The sequence below is a fragment of the Diadema antillarum genome, unplaced genomic scaffold, assembly GCF_040938485.1.
Source record: "Diadema antillarum isolate AM-2024a unplaced genomic scaffold, OU_Dant_1.0 seq00001338_RagTag, whole genome shotgun sequence".
In the NCBI taxonomy this organism is placed as follows: domain Eukaryota; kingdom Metazoa; phylum Echinodermata; class Echinoidea; order Diadematoida; family Diadematidae; genus Diadema; species Diadema antillarum.
Window position 1 is genome coordinate 182,347 of NW_027272107.1, and position 19,216 is coordinate 201,562.

Below are 19,216 nucleotides of genomic sequence, written 5' to 3' on the forward strand. Positions count from 1 at the left end.
CTAGCCTTCTCGATCACTATCTTTTGGCTGCAGTCTCTGACTGCCCAAACTTCATACAGGACTTCAATGAAAACAGCTGCTAATATTCTTTCTTCCTGGATTTAAAGAAAACACTGATTGAAATCATTTCCACGACATTACACCTGTCGCTTGCAAACTTGGGAGTTTATCACATCGAAGCATGACGGGGAATAAAAAAGTTAGACAGTGGGAAACATTTCGAGAGATACTAATTATAAAAAGTCATAGAGCAATCATGGAGGAGAAAAAATAATCATGGAATCTTAGATCATACAAAGCTATACACAGGGCTACAATGCATACCTAATGAGAGACAAACCGCCAGTAAATACACACACACACACACACACACACACACACTCATGGTACATATATATATATATATATATATATATATATATATATATTATACATATATATATATATATATATATATATAAATTATATATACATATTTGTATAAATATATATATATATATATATATATATATATATATATATATATATGTGTGTGTGTGTGTGTATGCAAAAACAGCTTGATCTCATTGAGATTGCAGTATGCATATCAATATCAATACATGGACGTTCAACTAATTACTTTCTAATAGTATAAATGACAAACAAGTCAGCTCTTATACACAAACAAACACACACAAACACACACACGCAACATATCCACAGACCTGTCCCTCAAGAAGAAAGATGTTTTGGAAAGTTTGTATTCTATTCCCATCATTCTTTCCGCGACCATTTTGGTGTATGTGTTCTTCACATGCAATGCATGCGTGTTGTTTTTTTTTTGTTGTTTTTTGTTTGTTTGTTTTTTGTGTTTTTTTTACATTTTAGTACATCAGCGACGTAGTTTCCGGCCTTTCGCAGGCTTGTGATCATCAAATATACCTGCAACGAATTTGATCTTCGGGACTATCTAGAGTTTATACCTGTCATTCGTCATTCCGAGGAGAAGAAACTTTTTTCGGGTATTCATTGAGCTTACTTCTATAATAAATAGAGGTTGTGAACTATTATGCATGTTGCTGGAAATGCACCACGGAGCTGACAAATCACGCAGTTTCAGCCTCCGTTCCTATCACAACAAAGCTTTTTTTTTGGGGGGGGGGGGGAGACAATGGGTGATGATCGATTCACGGTGCCCATCGCGGAAGTGTCCATCTTCTCCGGACATAACAATGGGATCGGAGATCTCACTATGGACAGGTCGGGGTGTCTGAAATCTATTCCCTGTACCACCAACTTTGTATACGCCGAATTCTATAGGCGTTTGGTTGGCATTGCATTTTATTCCCCTTGGCGCTCTTCCCGCGGCCCTTTGGTGGGTTTGGCTGCGGCCTTTTGAGTCATAATCTCGCAGCCCTTTTGATCAATTTGCAGCAGCCCTTTCCACTCTTGGATCGAGCTTTCCCAATCGTTTGGCTGCAGACTTCTCTATCACTATCTTTTGGCTGTAGTCTCTGACTGCCCAAAATATGTTCATATAGGACTTCGATGAAAACAGCTGCTAATGTATTCTTTCTTCCTAGATAAACGTTTGAATGACTAACTAACTAAATGAATATATTAATGAATAATTTAATAAATGAATAGATAAATGAATGAATAAATGAATTAATATATAAGTACATTGAATAAGTGAATGAATAAATAAAGAGATTAATACATTATTTATTACTTGACATGTCTAATTTAACAGTCTTTAATAGTCACACAATATACATCAGTTCGCTAGCTGACCGAAAGAGTCGGATTCAAATTTTAGGAGATATCATGCATGCAGCAGCAGCAAAAACAAACAAACAAACAAACAAAACAACATATATATATATATATATATATATATATATATATATACTATATACCGGTAGTATAACCTGGTTTCCATGTGTAAATGTTTACAAGGTGAAATTAGTGCCTTCATCCGTCACGTCCCATGCATGTATGTTGTTGTTGTTGTTCATTTTCTACACCAGTAGTATATCTTTATACTTTTGTAATGATTTCGTACATAATTTTACACAAAGTACAGCCGCTTTGCCATATAGCAGTAAAAGAGCGATAAAAAGAAAGCGACAGGTAACCGCGTTCTATGGTGTGTATCAATACATGCGTGCGTGATGTGGCTGTGGATGTTTAAACTGCCGTGTTGATATTCAAAGTCGAATGATAGTTCGACAGCTGGTATGGACTTGAAATTGCTTTTTGACATTGGGTGTTTTAAAACGCGTAGGATTGACTTTGGTGTTGTTCAAAGGAAATACTGATTGAAATAATTTCAGCGTCATGATACTGTAGCTTGGAGTCTTGAGAATTATTGATGTAGAAGCATGACGGTGGGAAAAAATACGATGTGGATCAAGACGACATTTATTTCACTATTCATAGTCTACATAGATTCACTGCAAGGCTGCAGGAGAAGAGGAGAAATTTTTGTTTTTGGAAGGACTCACTCCAATAATGTAAGAGAAAAGGAGAGAAAAAGGCACACACACACACACACACACACACAAAACACACACACACACACACACAAAAACTTGCAACTCCATAGATCAAGATGATGGGGAAGAATGTACAAACCTGTATATGACACAACACAGTAACTAAAAGGCACGAAAATGTTGGATAGAATGCGTATGTTTTGTGTATATTTTGCTTTTATAAAGTTGTTGAGTTTCCCGATTGTCAGAGTGGACTGAAGTCGTAGAATAGGTGGACACCATGAGATTAAACAGGTTTTCTGTTCCGAGGTGTTATTCATATTCTAACGGAGAGGGCGCTACATTGCTAAAACGAAACGTACGCACTCTGACGCCCAGATTTTGTGAATGGTCGGCTCCTTGAAAAAAGCGCCGCACGGGCCAAATGCTAAAAGCGCCGCGCAGCGGGCTTTTGAATGGGAGGATTTAAAAGAACGCGGCGAAACAATAGAAGACCGCTGAGCGGGAGCGCCGCTGTTTTCCTGGAGCTTGTAATCTGCCAAGGCGCCTAATTAAACAAAGTACGCTATATCAGTAAGGTTTGAAATATCATTTAAATTGTTTATAAGTTCGAGAACATTTTAAATCTTTCCCGTTAGAATTTGTTCGTTTACTTTTCACAACTGAAGCCAACGTCACTGATATTATAATTGATATGCAAAGTACTTGAAAAAGAATAATGTATATCACCGATAACGATCGACTTTCAGTGGAAAACATTTTCGCGCACTTAAATTTATTAACAGCATGTTATTCCAAAGGATCGTTTGTCCAAAGATTCGTCATTCCGAAAAAGAAATCAGATTCTTTGCCCTAAAGTTTTTTTTTTTTTTTTGAAGATTCGTTTATCCAAAATTGGGAACAAACAACTACTCGTTCCAAAGTCTTGTCAAACCGAAAACGAAACAACGGTCTTAAGTCAGAAGGTCTGTTTGTAGGTACTTTCTTTAAAAAAATATTCGTATTATTTCATCTTATTTATTTGTTATGCAAGGACAAACGAGTTTATAGCAAATTCAGAGACTCGGGGGACGGTACCTGATTGCTCTTTGAATCCAAACCACGTTGATCATATTTCTTTGTGTATTATAGTGTGAAATAAAAAACAAGATAATTTAAAAGTATTTTCGTAGAGAACAATAATAGACTTGGGTCGATTAGGTTCTTTCTCCTTTAGTCATATTCTTTCGAAATGGGATCTTCTTTGTTTTGATATCTAAGGTATACAAAATATGTAGACTTAGAGTAGTTCCTACACAACTATATTTATATGAAAAATGGGGTTGGGCAGAAGTGTGATTTCATTCGCTCATTTATATGTACCAGCGGGAATGGATACGATTTCTTCCAACACCAAACAGCGTCATGTTTTTCTTTGCACTTTTAGTTCTAGACGGGTTTTTTTTTCCGCTCCGAAATCATGTCGACTTCCCACACGGAGGCTGAGCCACGGACTGGTTATTGTCGCGGTAGTGATAATCGCAAAAGCTCTGCGCTAATCCTTCCGCGCATCGTGCTAATTGCGAACGTGGTCTTCGGAGAAAACAGCGCATGGGGTCGTCAAATCAATTATCACACGGATTTACCCTAAAAATCTGCGAAAGGTTATGCAAGAAATAGCGGAATGGAAATGGTGACAAGTTTTGTTTTGGCTTGTTTTGTTTCATGTTATTTTTTTTCAGTCAACCATATGGCGGAAGAGTTTTGAATGAACACGATTCCGATGGAAACATTTTGCTGTTATTTCAGAAAGGAAGTAAAAAAAATTCAGCTAGTTGAAGACAGCGTATCTCTCTGACAACATCATCATTAACAACAACAAATGCATTCTGTATTTCTGTAACTCTGCATTTGTATGTGTGTGTGTGTGTGTTTGTGTGTGTGTGTGTTTGTGTGTGTGTGTGTTTGTGTGTGTTTGTGTGTGTGTGTTTGTGTGTGTGTGTGTGTTTGTGTGTGTGTGTGTGTTTGTGTGTGTGTATGTTTACGTAAGTGTGTGTGTGTGTGTGTGTGTGTGTGTGTGTGTGTTTGTGATAAGAAAATAAAATGTGTCAACTGCAAACTTTGTATGGATGGCCTGGTCATTTAATGGCTATTAGAGGGGAGATTATAAACCACGGAATAATAGCAATGCATTTCCAACCGCAAGGCTTATCATACCCTCATAAATTCGAACCACGAACATCTTTGTAAACCCATTGTTATTTCATTGCACACAAATAATCATGTTCATTGTAAGATATATCTCAAATACTTTACAGTCCGTAATTGCCATCGTGGTCATGTGTTTTCCTTTAATATCTTTTACTATAGTCACACTCTGATATGTTTTACTTCTTTTTATTCAAACTCAAATCAGTCGTATAGGATGGGCTCAGGACAAGATAGCGCCATTTAAAACCCCAATAATTTTGCCCTTTTAGCATAAAAGTTCGTATTTCTTGTAATTCATTCAACATTGCCAAGATACACCTTCCCCTCCTCCTTTTCTCTCTACTTCTTGACTGATTTTCTATTCTAATTGTGTTTTAGATCCTATTTTCAGAGGTAATTCTCATTCAAATTCAAATCATGCATTATCTACACAATTATATTAATTTTGACACTCTTCAGCAAACTCAATGATTATAACATCATTGCAAGCTTTGCCTTAGTGTTAAAGTTAAATAAACATGGTTACTTGAACTCGTAATCTTGAGTTGGGATTTGGACGAATAGTAATGTTTGCATCTTCACGTCAAAGATGTATGTATATTTGTTTGTTTGTTTGTTAGTTAGCAAGTTTGTTTGTTTGTTTGTTCTTCTTGAAAAATCATACTCGCTTCATTTGTTAATTTTCTCTGGCGTGCTAGGCATGTGGGCAGGACATTCTGGGAGTGCTTAGGTAACCACACCTGCACTTCCTGATGTATATGAAATTCAATTCCTATTAGATACGAAACATATTTTCCTCTCGGCGTATGAGGATGTCAGAACGCCTTTAACCTGGAAACAAGGGTAAACCGTATACATTTCACCTTTTACTGTTACACTCTCAAATGACAAACTGAAAAAAAAACAGTTTAACCTTAGATTTAGATAAAATGTCTACGAATGTTTTTATTTTGTATTTTTCTGTCGTTAGAATTTACCCCAAAGTACATGAAATGTTTGGTATTTTAGTGGAAGTGCGAAGTTGGCTGGGAAAACCCTTTTTTTCGGACACATATATTTATAAATCTAAATGGTTAATCTATATCAATTTCAATGGTGCTTTTCATTCATTGACGTCACCCACGCTTTATCTTTCGTTTTGATGACAATTTGACTCCATGTTAGAGCAAACAAAAATAATCTACTGCTGAAAGGGGAAATAACTTTATGATTGATATTATCATTGTTTATGTGTTATCATATTTGTGTACACATATAGACAGAATGTCAGCACGAACCCACAAACACAAACACACACAAACACACACACACACACACACACACATACACGCACAACTACACATGGACATCTCTATGCTAATGAAGTAAACTAATGTCATATCGACATGATATGCCAAGAAAGGAGGATAAATCACCGTATATGAATTATCACATCAACACATTCTGTGAAGTATACGACGTGGAAGAGTTACTTTATTAAAAGCCCGCAAACCCAAACCAAACCTTAGGGACATCCCGAATTTTATAACAACAACAATGACAAGAACATACACATTTCCACAAAGGCCAGTGAAAACAACGCAAAGGCACAAAATAACCAGGACAGGCTTTTCATTACTTAGGAATTGACTACAAAGTTCATCAACGTCCCATCGTGGTGGCTCAGGGAAGCAAAGCCGTCCTGGGATATTGTGACTCGATTGGTATTTTTCCCCAGAAATAAAAGTGTCTTCTAAAAGTATCTTGAGGAGAAAGTACGGCCGCACAGAATCAATTTTAATATACATACAAAAAGAGTAAAAGCCTGCTACCATACATAAACTATAATCGAATTATAATCCTGAGATGCATGATTGATCTGGGTAATACAACTCTTCAGGTCCCTATAGTACATCCCATTCCAAATGACTTGGGGACAACATAAAGCCGTCGTTTTTGTGGGAATGATCTGATTTCTTTGAACCTACTGCCTTTTGTGTCATGCTCGACATCACTTCGATAACAGCACAGTGTCCGCCAAGAAGGCATTATTTTTATGTGATATCTAACGTGATTTGTAAAAAAAAAACAACAACAAACACACACACACACACACACAAAAAAACGTTCGATGGTATTCAGTAAATTGACTTGTACCACTGAATGCACTTATCCAGTCAATGTGTATTTGATGAGGATATGGCGTGCCGCCCTCAGTTGACGAAAGCAGTCACACTCACCCATGGCAGAAAGAATAATAATGGAATCGTGCTTAGTTAAATTTCGCAAGTCTCTTTTTAAAACTGATATCGTAACTAGTACTTGACTTCATCGGGTTCTCCCTTCCGTGTATTGACCGATTCTGTGACGCGCTATGTGTATTTTTGGCATGGGCAGCGCCATACTGGGTGTATCATCCGACCCCCCCCCCCCCCTCCGCACTCCCCCACCCCTCTCCCTACATTAGCACGCGCGCAGAATGAAAAACTGCTTTAGCCAATGGGCGTCTCGTACTGAGTGCGCGAATGCTTGCTAGTGCGCGAACCTTTGTTACAAGTGCGTGATAAACATGTTGCCCGGGGTGGGGGAGAGCAGGGGGGGGGGGGGGGGGGGTCGGCTGATACACACCGATACACCCACTATGGCTGCGCCCTGTGCCGTAAAATGTCTGCTGCCCTCAACGAACCCGAATCGGTCAATAGAATCAAAGCTAGTAATCCAATATCGAGTTTATTCAACGGGAAACTTAATGCATGACTCCCTGCAACTTGAAAGGATGGAAATGTAATACCTCGAAAACAATAATTCGCAACTTGAATGTCACGATTATGCACTATGTTTGTTTGAAATAGCTTTTGATACAACATGAAATAATATGAGAGGTCTTTATGGAAACGGTTCACTGTCTGAGAATTGTCAGCGGGGTGTACAGTAATGGAGTCGGGAGCCAGTTCAACGTACTATCTGGATTGGTAGTGTCCATAAGGGTTCATCAAACTGTAAAGAAAAAAAAAAACATAAAAATGATATTGATAAAGACGGACATAATAATCTCATTAGCGACAGCTGAGACAGTGGATACATCGGTAAATTCATAATCATTTTGCATATTTCTTTTTTCAAAAATCGCATACCGCTTATTTCATTTTGATCACTTGAGCATGCACAACAAGGATTCAGTATGGCTGTTCTCTTCACATTTAATGTTGAAGGCTTTAGCAACATAGTGTGTTTTCCTGTGTTGCCATAAACACAATGCATTTTAAAACATAAGCTCTGAGTTCTAATCCAATTCAAGGGACACAACATTGCACAAACGGTATAAGAATCAATGTCCACCTCTAGAAAAACATACAATACATATCTGACAAAAGATTATAAATGTCTTTAGTATTTTTTCTTTTTCTTTTCCTCCTTCAAGATGCGCCTCGGCACGATAAAATGCGCATTATAATTGTTTTGCATTATTATTCTTATTTCTAGTACATATAAGTACTGTCATTGTTATGACTATAATTATTCTTATTTGATACCCACATATGAAGATAAGCAGGAACCTGTAATGATAATTATTATAGAACCGTGCTTATCATAAACATTATAACCCCTTAATGTTCTATCCCAGACGTTTTCACCCTGTCTGCCAGTGGTGCCTAACCAATTAAGGCGTTATTCGCAATGAGTGTTAACCATGAAAGTGGTATGATTATACGCAAGGCTCTTAGTTGATTTTAAGGAAGAAATCCACTTTAACATTGTATCATTTTATAAGATAGAGATTAAAATCCCTGCTGATCAGTGCAATATATTATCCATAGTGCAATATATATATATATATATATATATATATATATATATGAAGAGTTTGTTCGCAAAAACCGATAAGTCCATTTTTGAAGACTTTGAAGTACGATCTCTGTCATAAAGTACAAAATAATACTTTTTAAATGATATATTGGTCACTACGTATGAAGGTATATTTTTGAAGTTATGGTCAAAAGAAGCAAAAATTTTCTTATTATTCTCTGTATTTTTCTGGACCTTTAATCGCAAATATCTCCATTTGGCAAATATGGACTTGTCGGTTTTTGCAAACAAACTCTTCATATATATATATATATATATATATATGTATATATATATATATATATATATATATATATATATTATGTATATATATATATATTCACAAATATATATATATATATATATATATATATATATGTATATATGTGACAAAAGATATCCCATGTTTCAGGTGTATTAATATTACACCTGCCTTAAAATCATCCAAAATTAGAAAAAAGAGCAAGAGTTAACTGTGATATACCTTGGCTCGGAAACATGCTTTTACTTGTATTAGCTAAAACAAAAATTTCCTGAATTTTATTATGATATACAAGAAAAAATTCAAGGGTATGACATCAACTCGTTCATCTGAACATTTATAAGGACTGGTCAAGAAAAGTTTTCGGAAAAGTTGAAATTTCGTAATGAAGTATCTTCCTTACCTTTTTTACCCAATTTTTGTCATTTTTTTGTATCTTTTATAGGGAGTATTTTCTCTTTCCTTCAAAATCTTATTTGATTTTGGGTTAAATTTCCTCTTTGAAGGAAAACAGCTTACCACAACGCACGCCGACGTCTTGGCTATGATCGCAGTCCTGCAGCCAAGTGTCGTTGGAGATGCAGTCGGCTATGTCATCTTCGTCGCCCAGGCAACTCACGTCTGTCAAGAGGATAGGCCCAGTCCCACTACCATAGAATGCGTAAGCCTTGACGCTGGAGGCGTGGTCGTAGCCAAGAGATCGACAGACCACGTCGCCATCGGAAATCGACCACCTGTTGCCGCAAATGGTTCCCCACTCTCCATTGAGATACACCTCTACTCTTCCAGATCCAGGGGAGTTTCCACCGACAAGTCGGATGGGCGTGGCTGGGTCCGCTTCTGAGGGAGCAAGAGAAGATTAGGCAGAGAAAGAAAAAAAAGGGGGGATGTAGAAGCGGAGAAGAAAGAGGGGACACATTTCAGTTGTTGTTGTTGTTGTTTTTAATTCGTAGTGATTATTATAGTAAATGATACTCATATTAATGTGTTTGGGTAGCCTTATTTGAGAGCTGAACATCGATATTTTCCTCATACTCCAGCATTGCCTGACTACTGTTCTAGCGGGACATTGTGGACGACGTATTTTGTCCAAGCATGAACGTCCCGAGTAAGGTTCAAGCCAAGGAGACAGCCTCTTTACAATTATCATACAACTTAATTCAGTACAACTTAAATTAAAGATCTGCCCCTAGGTGCACAGTAAAACGTGCTGTTTTGGACATATACCTGGACAGAATGTTTGGGACACTAGTCAGGATGCTTCAGCCGCACATACTATGTCCTCTTGGGAGCAAGAGTGTATACCTGCTCACCGTTTCATGAAAATTTCCAGCCATGAAAATTTGTCAAATTGCAAAAAGTAACTGTCATTAATCTAAGCTTCTCAGTCAATCAAGAGCAAGGATTTGCTATAGTGGTCAGGGCGATAACTCTAACGAAATGGTGCCTTGGAAGAAGAGCCAGATGTATTCAGTGGGAATGGTTTTGTTTGATAATTGCATAAACTTACAAATTTATTGGGCTGCAAATATCGCTATTTCGCTTTTATGCTTTCCAGTTTTTGTTTTTTATTTTTACATAACAGCTTTATGTCGCTGAGCGTTGACCAAAACATAATTAGCACTGTAACTAATTTTCGTTAGATGTGTGAGACCCCACATTCTTCGCACGAAAAACAAGATAATATTTGGTCTCTCTAAAAAAATCAGGGAAACACATATTTGAAATGGAAATAGGACAAATGAATATGAAACTATACACTGTAGCCTGTGAGGTATGTCGTGAAGGTATGCATATACGTGGACATGACAATGCTTAAAAGTAAGTAATGTGGAGTATTTTTTTTTTCGGGACAATGTGCTGGGATGGTAACAGCGTTGAACTAGGTGGGTGTGCCGGTGATCATTTTAGTCACTGTACCTGATAATCGAATGGGATCACGCCTGTACAGCCGACCCATCATCGCATTAACCGAATCTTCCCCCTGTGAGCCCATAGATTGATGAATTTTAGAAATACTGTATGAGTCCGCTTGGCAGAATACATTACTGCATACCTCACTACTACTGACATCGTATAAATCACCTTTTCAATCTTCTTTTGTTTCTACAGGGAGATAATGAAATCAGTGTTTCATCAAAGTCCCTTTCTTACGACGTGTAGATGTCTTTGTAACTAGTACAAAATATGTGACTGAAAAAATAAGTTGTTAGATAAAATAAATGCTTTGTTTAAAAAAAATGACGTGTATGTACCTGCTGCGATACATGTTTTAAGAAAGCGTATTTTTTTAAGTGTATTTTACTTGAAAGGTAATATTCTGGAAGTTATCAATATCATTCTGGATTACTAAGAGATTAGCATAATAGGGGTGTGTTTGTGAAAATGGCATCTTGTGCATTGTAAATGTGTTGTCGTATGTTTTGTTTGTGTATGCGGGTGTGTGTGTGTGGGTGTGGGTGCGTGTGTGCCGACGTTTTTGTTACTTATTGTTTTATAGAAAGAAGAGATATACCGCTGTATTTACTTTTCCGAGGTTAGTTTTAAATAAGGTCCATTGCCTTCTCACTAAACCCTCACTTGATATCTTTGTTTGTTTGTTTGTTTTTGTTTTGTCACGTTGTAATGTTATACTTGTCATACCATTTTTTAATGTATGCATGTTTTATGAAGTGAAAATAAATGGAATGGGAAATGAAGAAAAAAAGTATAAAAGCAAGAGTTTGCTAATGTCGTCATTATACGTCTATGTCACTATGAAAGAATGCATGGGTGAGTGTGTCTGTGAATTCATTGTTATACCCGGTGGATTGCAAACGACTCCGGCATCCTCGCTGGGTGAGCAGTTATGCTCGCCCAGGGGCCGGTGCTGACAGTCAAGTAGACTGGGTTCGTCTCCTGTGCACCGGACGTCGTCCAGTAGAATGGTGCCGTCGCCAGGCCCGTAGAATGCGCAGCAACGCCACTTTCTGGCGCCAGGATAGCCAAGCATGTTGCACACCACTTCGGCATCGTTCAGGTCCCAGTCGTCATCACAGACCGTGCCCCACCCATCTCCGTGATTTACCTCCACTCTGCCCTCCCACGGGTAACTTCCACCGGAAAGTCGGACCGCCAGAGAGGCAGGTAGCGCTACGGAAATAAACAGTAACCAACATCAAAACAATCCTGAATGAAATTACATAATAATAATATACCATTTACTGCCCATGGCATTATACATTGATCGAAGTGAATATCCGAAACCTCCAGTATAAGGTCAGTCAAAACATCTTGATATTCTCCAGTTTCAGGTAGGTAGAACTTCAAACGATAAAACACAGAAATATAGGAGTAACCTTAAATTTGTCCGAGGGAAAGTAAAGGAGAATATGAATATGTTGAAGTAGAAGGGGAGGCATAAAATCTTACCTGGCAAGCAAATCACGCCAGCATCGCTGGTGTGTTGGCAGGTGTTGACCCCGTTCCCCAAATATGCGCACTCTCCCAGGTTCGCCTCGTAGCCGATGCAGGCGACTTTGCTCAGGAGGACGTCACCCGGGCCCTCTCCAAACGCGCCGCAGCAGCGATACTTCTTGGCGCCGGGAAAGCCCAACATTCGGCAAACCACGTCTGCTTCCTCCATGCCCCAGCCGCGATCACACACCGTCCCCCACTCGCCGTTCCCGAATCGCACTTCAACGCGCCCCTCTTGGCTACTCGTCCCGTCTGCAAGTCTAACTTCCATACTTCCTTGCGTCGACGGGGTAGTCTCAAATAAAGCCCAGTAGGCTAATGAAAAAACAAAAACCAATGGTACATGATAATGTGTTTAGTGTTTTGTTTCCGTGACAGTACTATCAATCTTAGATACAGATCTTTCAACAGATACAAAAGGTTTGCTAGAATATATTGGTAGTGACAGAGAGCTGACAAAATATCTTTGTGACTTGCCTCATCCAGTGTCAGACATCGGAACTGATAGCATGGCAAAGAAGTCATCAATCAGATGCAATAAGAAGTCATGTTCTTAATACTCTATAAAGAAATGCAATAAATCTTGTACTGGTTTCTGCAGTTATATTACCAACTAACATGAGAGCTCTTCGAGAAATCAAGCGCTTGTGATGAGCCAGATGTTTCCAATTCATATGCAACATTTAACCCACTTATTACGTTTTACACGTACGTACATTCACATGTAAGAGCCTCACAAGACCGGGACCTCTATAGAAACAGGTTAAAATTTATGGGCTACCCATAAAAGCTTTTCGATAGAACGCCCATAAGAGGAAAGGTAAAAATCAATGCATGAACGCATGCTATCATTGGACTTCTGATTGTTTGATCATAGACACAAATGCTAGTCTAAATTTCTGAAATGCTATCATTCTTCAGCTACACAGTTGCAATTATACTGCCTTTTTTAATCATACAATTCTAAACTATATAAAGTAATGCTTTGAAGTATCAAGTAAAATGTGAAATTACAAAAGCGAAGTATACTGATGGTACATAGTATGTTAGAGACTATTGATGAGTTTATTTGTTGACCTGTTTTCATGGTACTATTATTGAACGAAAAGAACGGAAAGAACGATCGAGATCAGGATGTTGTACTACCAACCGTTGTTAACCAAAACGCGAAGAGAACAACACAGTGGCAAGAGTCATTCAGTGACTCAACCACCAGTGCGTAGGTCAATGAACTTACTATCCATGGTCGAGGAGAGAGTTGACGAGCCCGCCATGTTACACTGCACTGCGGCATCCTGTCCCCAGCCACAGGGGCTGGTTAGACGCGAGCACTGGGCGATATTCGACTCGACTCCGATGCAGGTAAGATCGCCTATCACCACTGGGATGGTGTCAGAGTGATCCACGCCCAGCGCGATGGATTCCCCGCGGTACCCCAGCGCTGAGCACACCATCTTTGCCTCCGGGCTCCTGAAAGAGTCCCCACAGACTGTTCCCCATCGACCGTCAGTATAGACCTCAACTCGCCCTTCTCCCTCGCTGGTAGATGGCTCCAGGCGAAGTGGTATAGGTGGACCTATATAAAGTGTACAATAATACATAACATTTGAAGTTCAGTTGTGACATGACTGAAGAAATAAGCTTGTAGTTGCAATCTAAGCACGGCATTTATTTCTTGTTTCATCATCACAATGGAATTTCAGAGGTACAGTCAGTCTAATATGATTTCACACACACACACTGCACACACACACACACACTCTCTCTCTCTGTGTCTCTCTCTCAACTTTATTTTGTTGCGTAACGGCAAAGAGAAATTTAAAAAGATAAACTCAGCATTTTTTTTTCTTGACTGATGTATGCAACTAAAGGGTCCGTCAAAGATAATGTTGAAATGCAGCAATAAAAAAGCCTAAAACATAAGAATATAATTTTTCTCAATAAGGCAAAACTCTAGACGGTGTAGTCTAGAAACGTTTTTATTACATCTATTGTTTAAGTTTTATAGTTAACAATACTTGACATTGATTATACTGATTCAGATTCGTACATTGGTTGTTTCTATCCCTCATTTACGTTTTGGAACTTTTGGAAGCACTCAAGTTTGTTTTTTTTTTTTGTTTCATCTGCTTATGGTAAATTATGCCTTCAAATCTAAATGTATTCGATGTTTCGTCTTATTTCTCATAATTGTGTGTTTGATATCATTTCAATGATGAAAAGGGACAATCCTTCGCACGTACCTCTGAGACTGAACGAAGTGTCGATGTACCGGCAGATTTCCTCAGGACTGGAGAAACCAATTGCTAAGTTCATTGACATGATAAGTCCTACTTGGGAGAGATTCGGCACCATAATGCGAGTCACGTTCAGCGCTCCTCCAACAATCTCGGTGCAGCGGAACTCGTTGGTCAGCAGGCCGAAGAAGTATCTAACGATTCGTTGTGCGGTAGAAGTAATGAGGTCCGGAGTGGTCGCTGACGCCAGGCGATCGCAGAGTTCTTCTGAAGTGTCGTAGCCTGCTGCTACAGCCACCAGTCTAGGAACCTCCTCGAGAAGCCCCCCGATAGATGACGCGGGTAGGCCCGCTTCCATGAGAGCACTGGCTATGCTATCTAAATTAGAGCATAGACCGGCTCCGACTGGTATGAGTACCTTGGTCAGTTCGGTAGCAAATTGGATCACCATGTCTTGTTCGCTTCTCATCTGACCCAGAATGTCGTCGATCGCCGGACATACCGAATCGACGTCATACGAATCAATGCCATACAACTCTCTCTCGATCCTCTGGATTTCTGCCATGATGTCAAAGTCTTGAAGACCTGGTATGTTAAAAGGTGAAGGGTTAGAGGTCTCGTGCGCGTAAGATATAATTTCTGGCATATCCCATGACTCGGGCGTCTGGTAAGCATAGCCAGGCGTCTGGTAAGCATAGCCAGGCGTCTGGTAAGCATAACCGGGCGACGATGTTGAGAACGAATAACTCCCCGGCATGGCAGACTCCATGGCCATGCTCCAAATCAGTCTGCAAACGGCCTCGCCGTCGAAAGGTGCGTCGGTCCGCACCGAGGTTAAAATGGGATCGCAGATCATCTGAAGTACTTCCGGGCCACCAAGAAGGACCGGCAACCTTGGAGCAATCTTCATGCAGATGTGCGCCAGTCCCTCCAACTGCGTTTCGGCCGTCCAGCTTGCCCCCGCAGCATCAATTATGTTGGCAACGGTGAGAAGCGGGCTTACCTCTCCAGGAACTATCCAGGAACTGTCCTGCGTGTTCAGAGGCAGCAGACAGTCGTAGGCTTGCTGCCAGTCCACCTGCCATTCCGTAGGTAATGGACATGGCTCCAATGTTCCTAGGAAATTTCCGGGAAAGAGCATACAGCAGAACTTATACACAGACGCATACATAAACACACACAGTTCACAAAATGATAATTCATCTCATCTTTGCTGGTAACGGGAATTTATTGTGTCACCATAAAGCCCGATGCATCACTAAAGCAATCCACATCTGCACACACCCTATCATTAGGGCCTGAGCTGTCAACAAATCTTTTAGTCTACGTTAGTGGAAAAGACATGAATAAAACAGAAAATATCAGCATCCCACGCATTAAAAATCAATAACAACAATCAATAAGCTGCAATTATGCTGCTTCGGAGAAAACTGCACGAAAGTTTATAGACAGATTTTGAAGAACCATAATTTTTTCGTTCTGATATCGTGATTGGTTTTTTCCTAGTTCAGTTATCACTTGATAATATTGACACATAATCGAAATGTGTTAACTGGTCATATTCATTGCCTGCAGGGTGATAAAAATCTTTGGTGCTGCAGAAATACTACAGTTTTGTCCCTTCGAGGAATCTAATTTGAACAGTTTCATTTCTTCATGTCTTTCGGTTAGTTTAACATGGGGATTAAATAAATCATTCGGTATGTCTGTTCACAATCTTTTTCTTGCGATACAAAAAGAAACATTCCTTGAATGCAATAACATCTAAATATATAACCAGCAACTGGAATGAAGTGTCACTTAATGCAATGCAACAAAAAAAAGAAAAGAAAATAATATTCACTATTTCTTTCATCCATTAAATCCTTTTATTGTGGCGAAATACCCAAATGAAATTTTCGCAACCATTTTTTTTTCCGAGTCTGCAATCATAACAGCTTTTGATAAAGTGAATCAACATAGATTATTTGCTTAGTTATGATTATCCTGTACCATTCGTCCTCAGTCTTTTCCGAGCCACGGGATTTGCTATACCTCAACATAGGAATCAGCCAAATTGAAAAAGCTTAGAAGGTATGCTATCTGAAAAAAAAAAAACATGAAAAAGAGAGGAACATATTTTAAAGACTTACAGTTAACGAATTTAGATTCTCTTTGGACTGCATATTAACGATTTAAGCAAGGTGCAGGAAGTATGAATGCTTCGACTTTTCAAGAAACTTCAATAGTCACTTAATTAATACATGTATTATGATTAGGTATTGCAGAAGTTGTTCATGCATTTTTTTAAAAGACAAAAACCAATGTTTTAAGGATTATAAGAGGTTTAAAAGAAGTCGATTCTCTACACCACCAGCTAGATACCAAGTACTGCTCTGTTTACAGACATTCCATCACCTGATTGTCATATCAGGATATGGACATTTTGCCATACCGATATTGCAATACCAACGCTTGCATTTTATTTGGAACTTCATTTCTATCATTAAAAATACCCCACCCAGATCAATGGTATTCTCCCGTTATTCAAAGTTATTACTGGCATTATTATTGCAAAAGGCAACATAATAGTGTCTCAAGCATGTTTCCCTGTGTCATCCCATTCCATTTTCATGTACCCAACCTTCAAAAGATTATGATATCCGAGTAGAAAAATGGATTAATTAAACGAAATCCTAATATATTGCACCATCATCCATTTTGAAATACGGAATACAAGATACTAGATTCTGTTTATTTCACAGTTGTAAATACCAAAAATAATAATGTGCATGTTCGCTGGAGATCCCTGAAGGTATTTTGATTATAACCCTGTGGTTTCCTCTTTGTGTGTGTGTGTGTGAATTCATTATGTTTGTACGTTTGTATCTGCATGTTTTTACGAAATATCTATTTGTATGTATGTGTTTTTCTTATGAAGCGAATAAGAGTATAATGGTTATGAGAATAAACATATTAAGTCCTGATTACTTTAGATGCAGCGGTATATGCAATACCATTGAGATATAAGTCATAGGAAGACTCACAACTGGATATCATTCTAGAATGTGGAGGCTGACGGAATGAGTGCGAACTAGTAAGGAGAAACAATGCGAAACTGACTTTAAAAATCGTTAACATTACTTCCGTCAATGTGAGACTTACCAAGTGATGCCGAAGGAGCGAACAATTGCGCTACCAGTAACGCCTGAACAATCGCGATAATCATTGCTGTACTGTCGTTGATTCCCCTACCTTCTTTGAATATTGAACCAACTCAAAGCGAAAACGCAGTATCAAAACTTTACCCTGTGGATATCACTGAGATATTTCACCACGTTACTTTACGCCTGTAATGATATTGCTCTCAGTTACAGTTCTAATATAGTAGGCCTATATTGAGAGGAAATGACAAAAATGACGTCAGATCTGGGGCAGTGGTGGTATAATGCTTTAAAGTTCTTCTACAGGGTAATCTAATCGTTCCATAGATACTTAAGTATGGGACGCCGGATTCGACGCCCAGTCGTCGCTAACAGCTAATAAAGAAATCATATTATTTTTCTAGAGTCAAAAGAGAACCAGCAAAGGTACTCAAGTGGACTCTGGTGTATGAAATCTGTAAATGCCCATCGTCAACAGGGTCAGAATAACATTTAATCTCTTCTTCATATAGCATGAGTAATTCGATTCAAGTAAACGAGCCAAACCAAGGTCATTCAACACAGCGCAAAAAAAAATAAAAAAAAATAAAAATGATATAGTTGATGGTATAGTTTTGGTTGAGGTTGGGATTCAGATTTTAATTTCTGTGCCACAAAAGATCACATATATCGTGTATATTGCATTTTAAAGAGTATGTACATCCTAGAGGAATTAAAAGTTCATTAGATGAAAATCTGTTGTGAAATGGTTGAGCTTTCAAAAGACACAGCAAACAATGGGATTCTAATAAGGGATCCCACAATGCTTTAAAACTGCATGTGTAAAAAGAAGAAAATTTGAGGTCAGGACAAGTTGCTTTCTTACTATTAATAATTACTGGCTAAAAGTCAACGATACATTCAAACGTCATTGCTGTAAAATAAAATCAACAATCAACCCTTTCCTTAAGCACTTGATGTCCCTAACGGTCTTAATATTGTTTTTCAATGTCATTTTTTGTTTAGTTTGAAAGTTAACAAAAAAGTTTGTAGGGACTATGTACATCATGTTGCTATGATTCTAACAACATATTTTTGACCGAAGGATTTAATTTTGCATAGTTGGCGTTATTTGAAAATGTTACTACTTTAAGAGCAAAAATGTGAGAAAAAAAAGAAAGGAAATTGTACATATTATTAACGCACTTCTTCTGAAAAAGACAATTAAAAAGAAACAGCGAATGGAAGCAATTCCACTGTCTTGTGAAAGAACCTCATAAAGACACTTGTACAATACGTGCCGTGCGCAGGGCAATGTTTCAGATGCATCATGGGATTACTCAGGGGGTAAACTTGCCCTAGTTTGGGCTGCACATGAACTCAGTTATCACGCTCTGTCTTTATTCAGGGACACATTTTTGTTGAAGATTTCTTCGCGTTCCATCATGGCATGTGACTAGCACATTGAAGCCCTGCAGTAGTGAACCATGACTCTAGTGACCGCCAACCAGTAAAATTTAGAAACTTTCAACTCTTTTAATCGGAATTGTAGCCAAAAAAAAAAGAAAGAAAAAAGGTCGGGGGTAACAACGGACTACATACAGACAGATAATTCTATTGAATCGTATGGGAACTGCGACTCGGTCG

General features: G+C 38.6%; 1 protein-coding gene across 1 annotated transcript; it reads right to left on the reverse strand.

Moving 5' to 3' along the window:
* Window positions 1-9,241: 9,241 nt before the first annotated feature.
* LOC139708462 (scavenger receptor cysteine-rich domain-containing group B protein-like) lies at window positions 9,242-17,755 on the reverse strand. The gene is made up of 6 exons (XM_071620415.1): window positions 17,592-17,755; window positions 14,454-15,563; window positions 13,448-13,786; window positions 12,166-12,525; window positions 11,557-11,886; window positions 9,242-9,594 (listed from the first exon to the last, which is right to left on the reverse strand). Exons 1-6 carry the CDS (start codon window positions 17,653-17,655, stop codon window positions 9,242-9,244), a joined length of 2,556 nt encoding a protein of 851 aa, XP_071476516.1. The 5' UTR covers window positions 17,656-17,755.
* Between the last annotated feature and the right edge of the window lie 1,461 nt (window positions 17,756-19,216).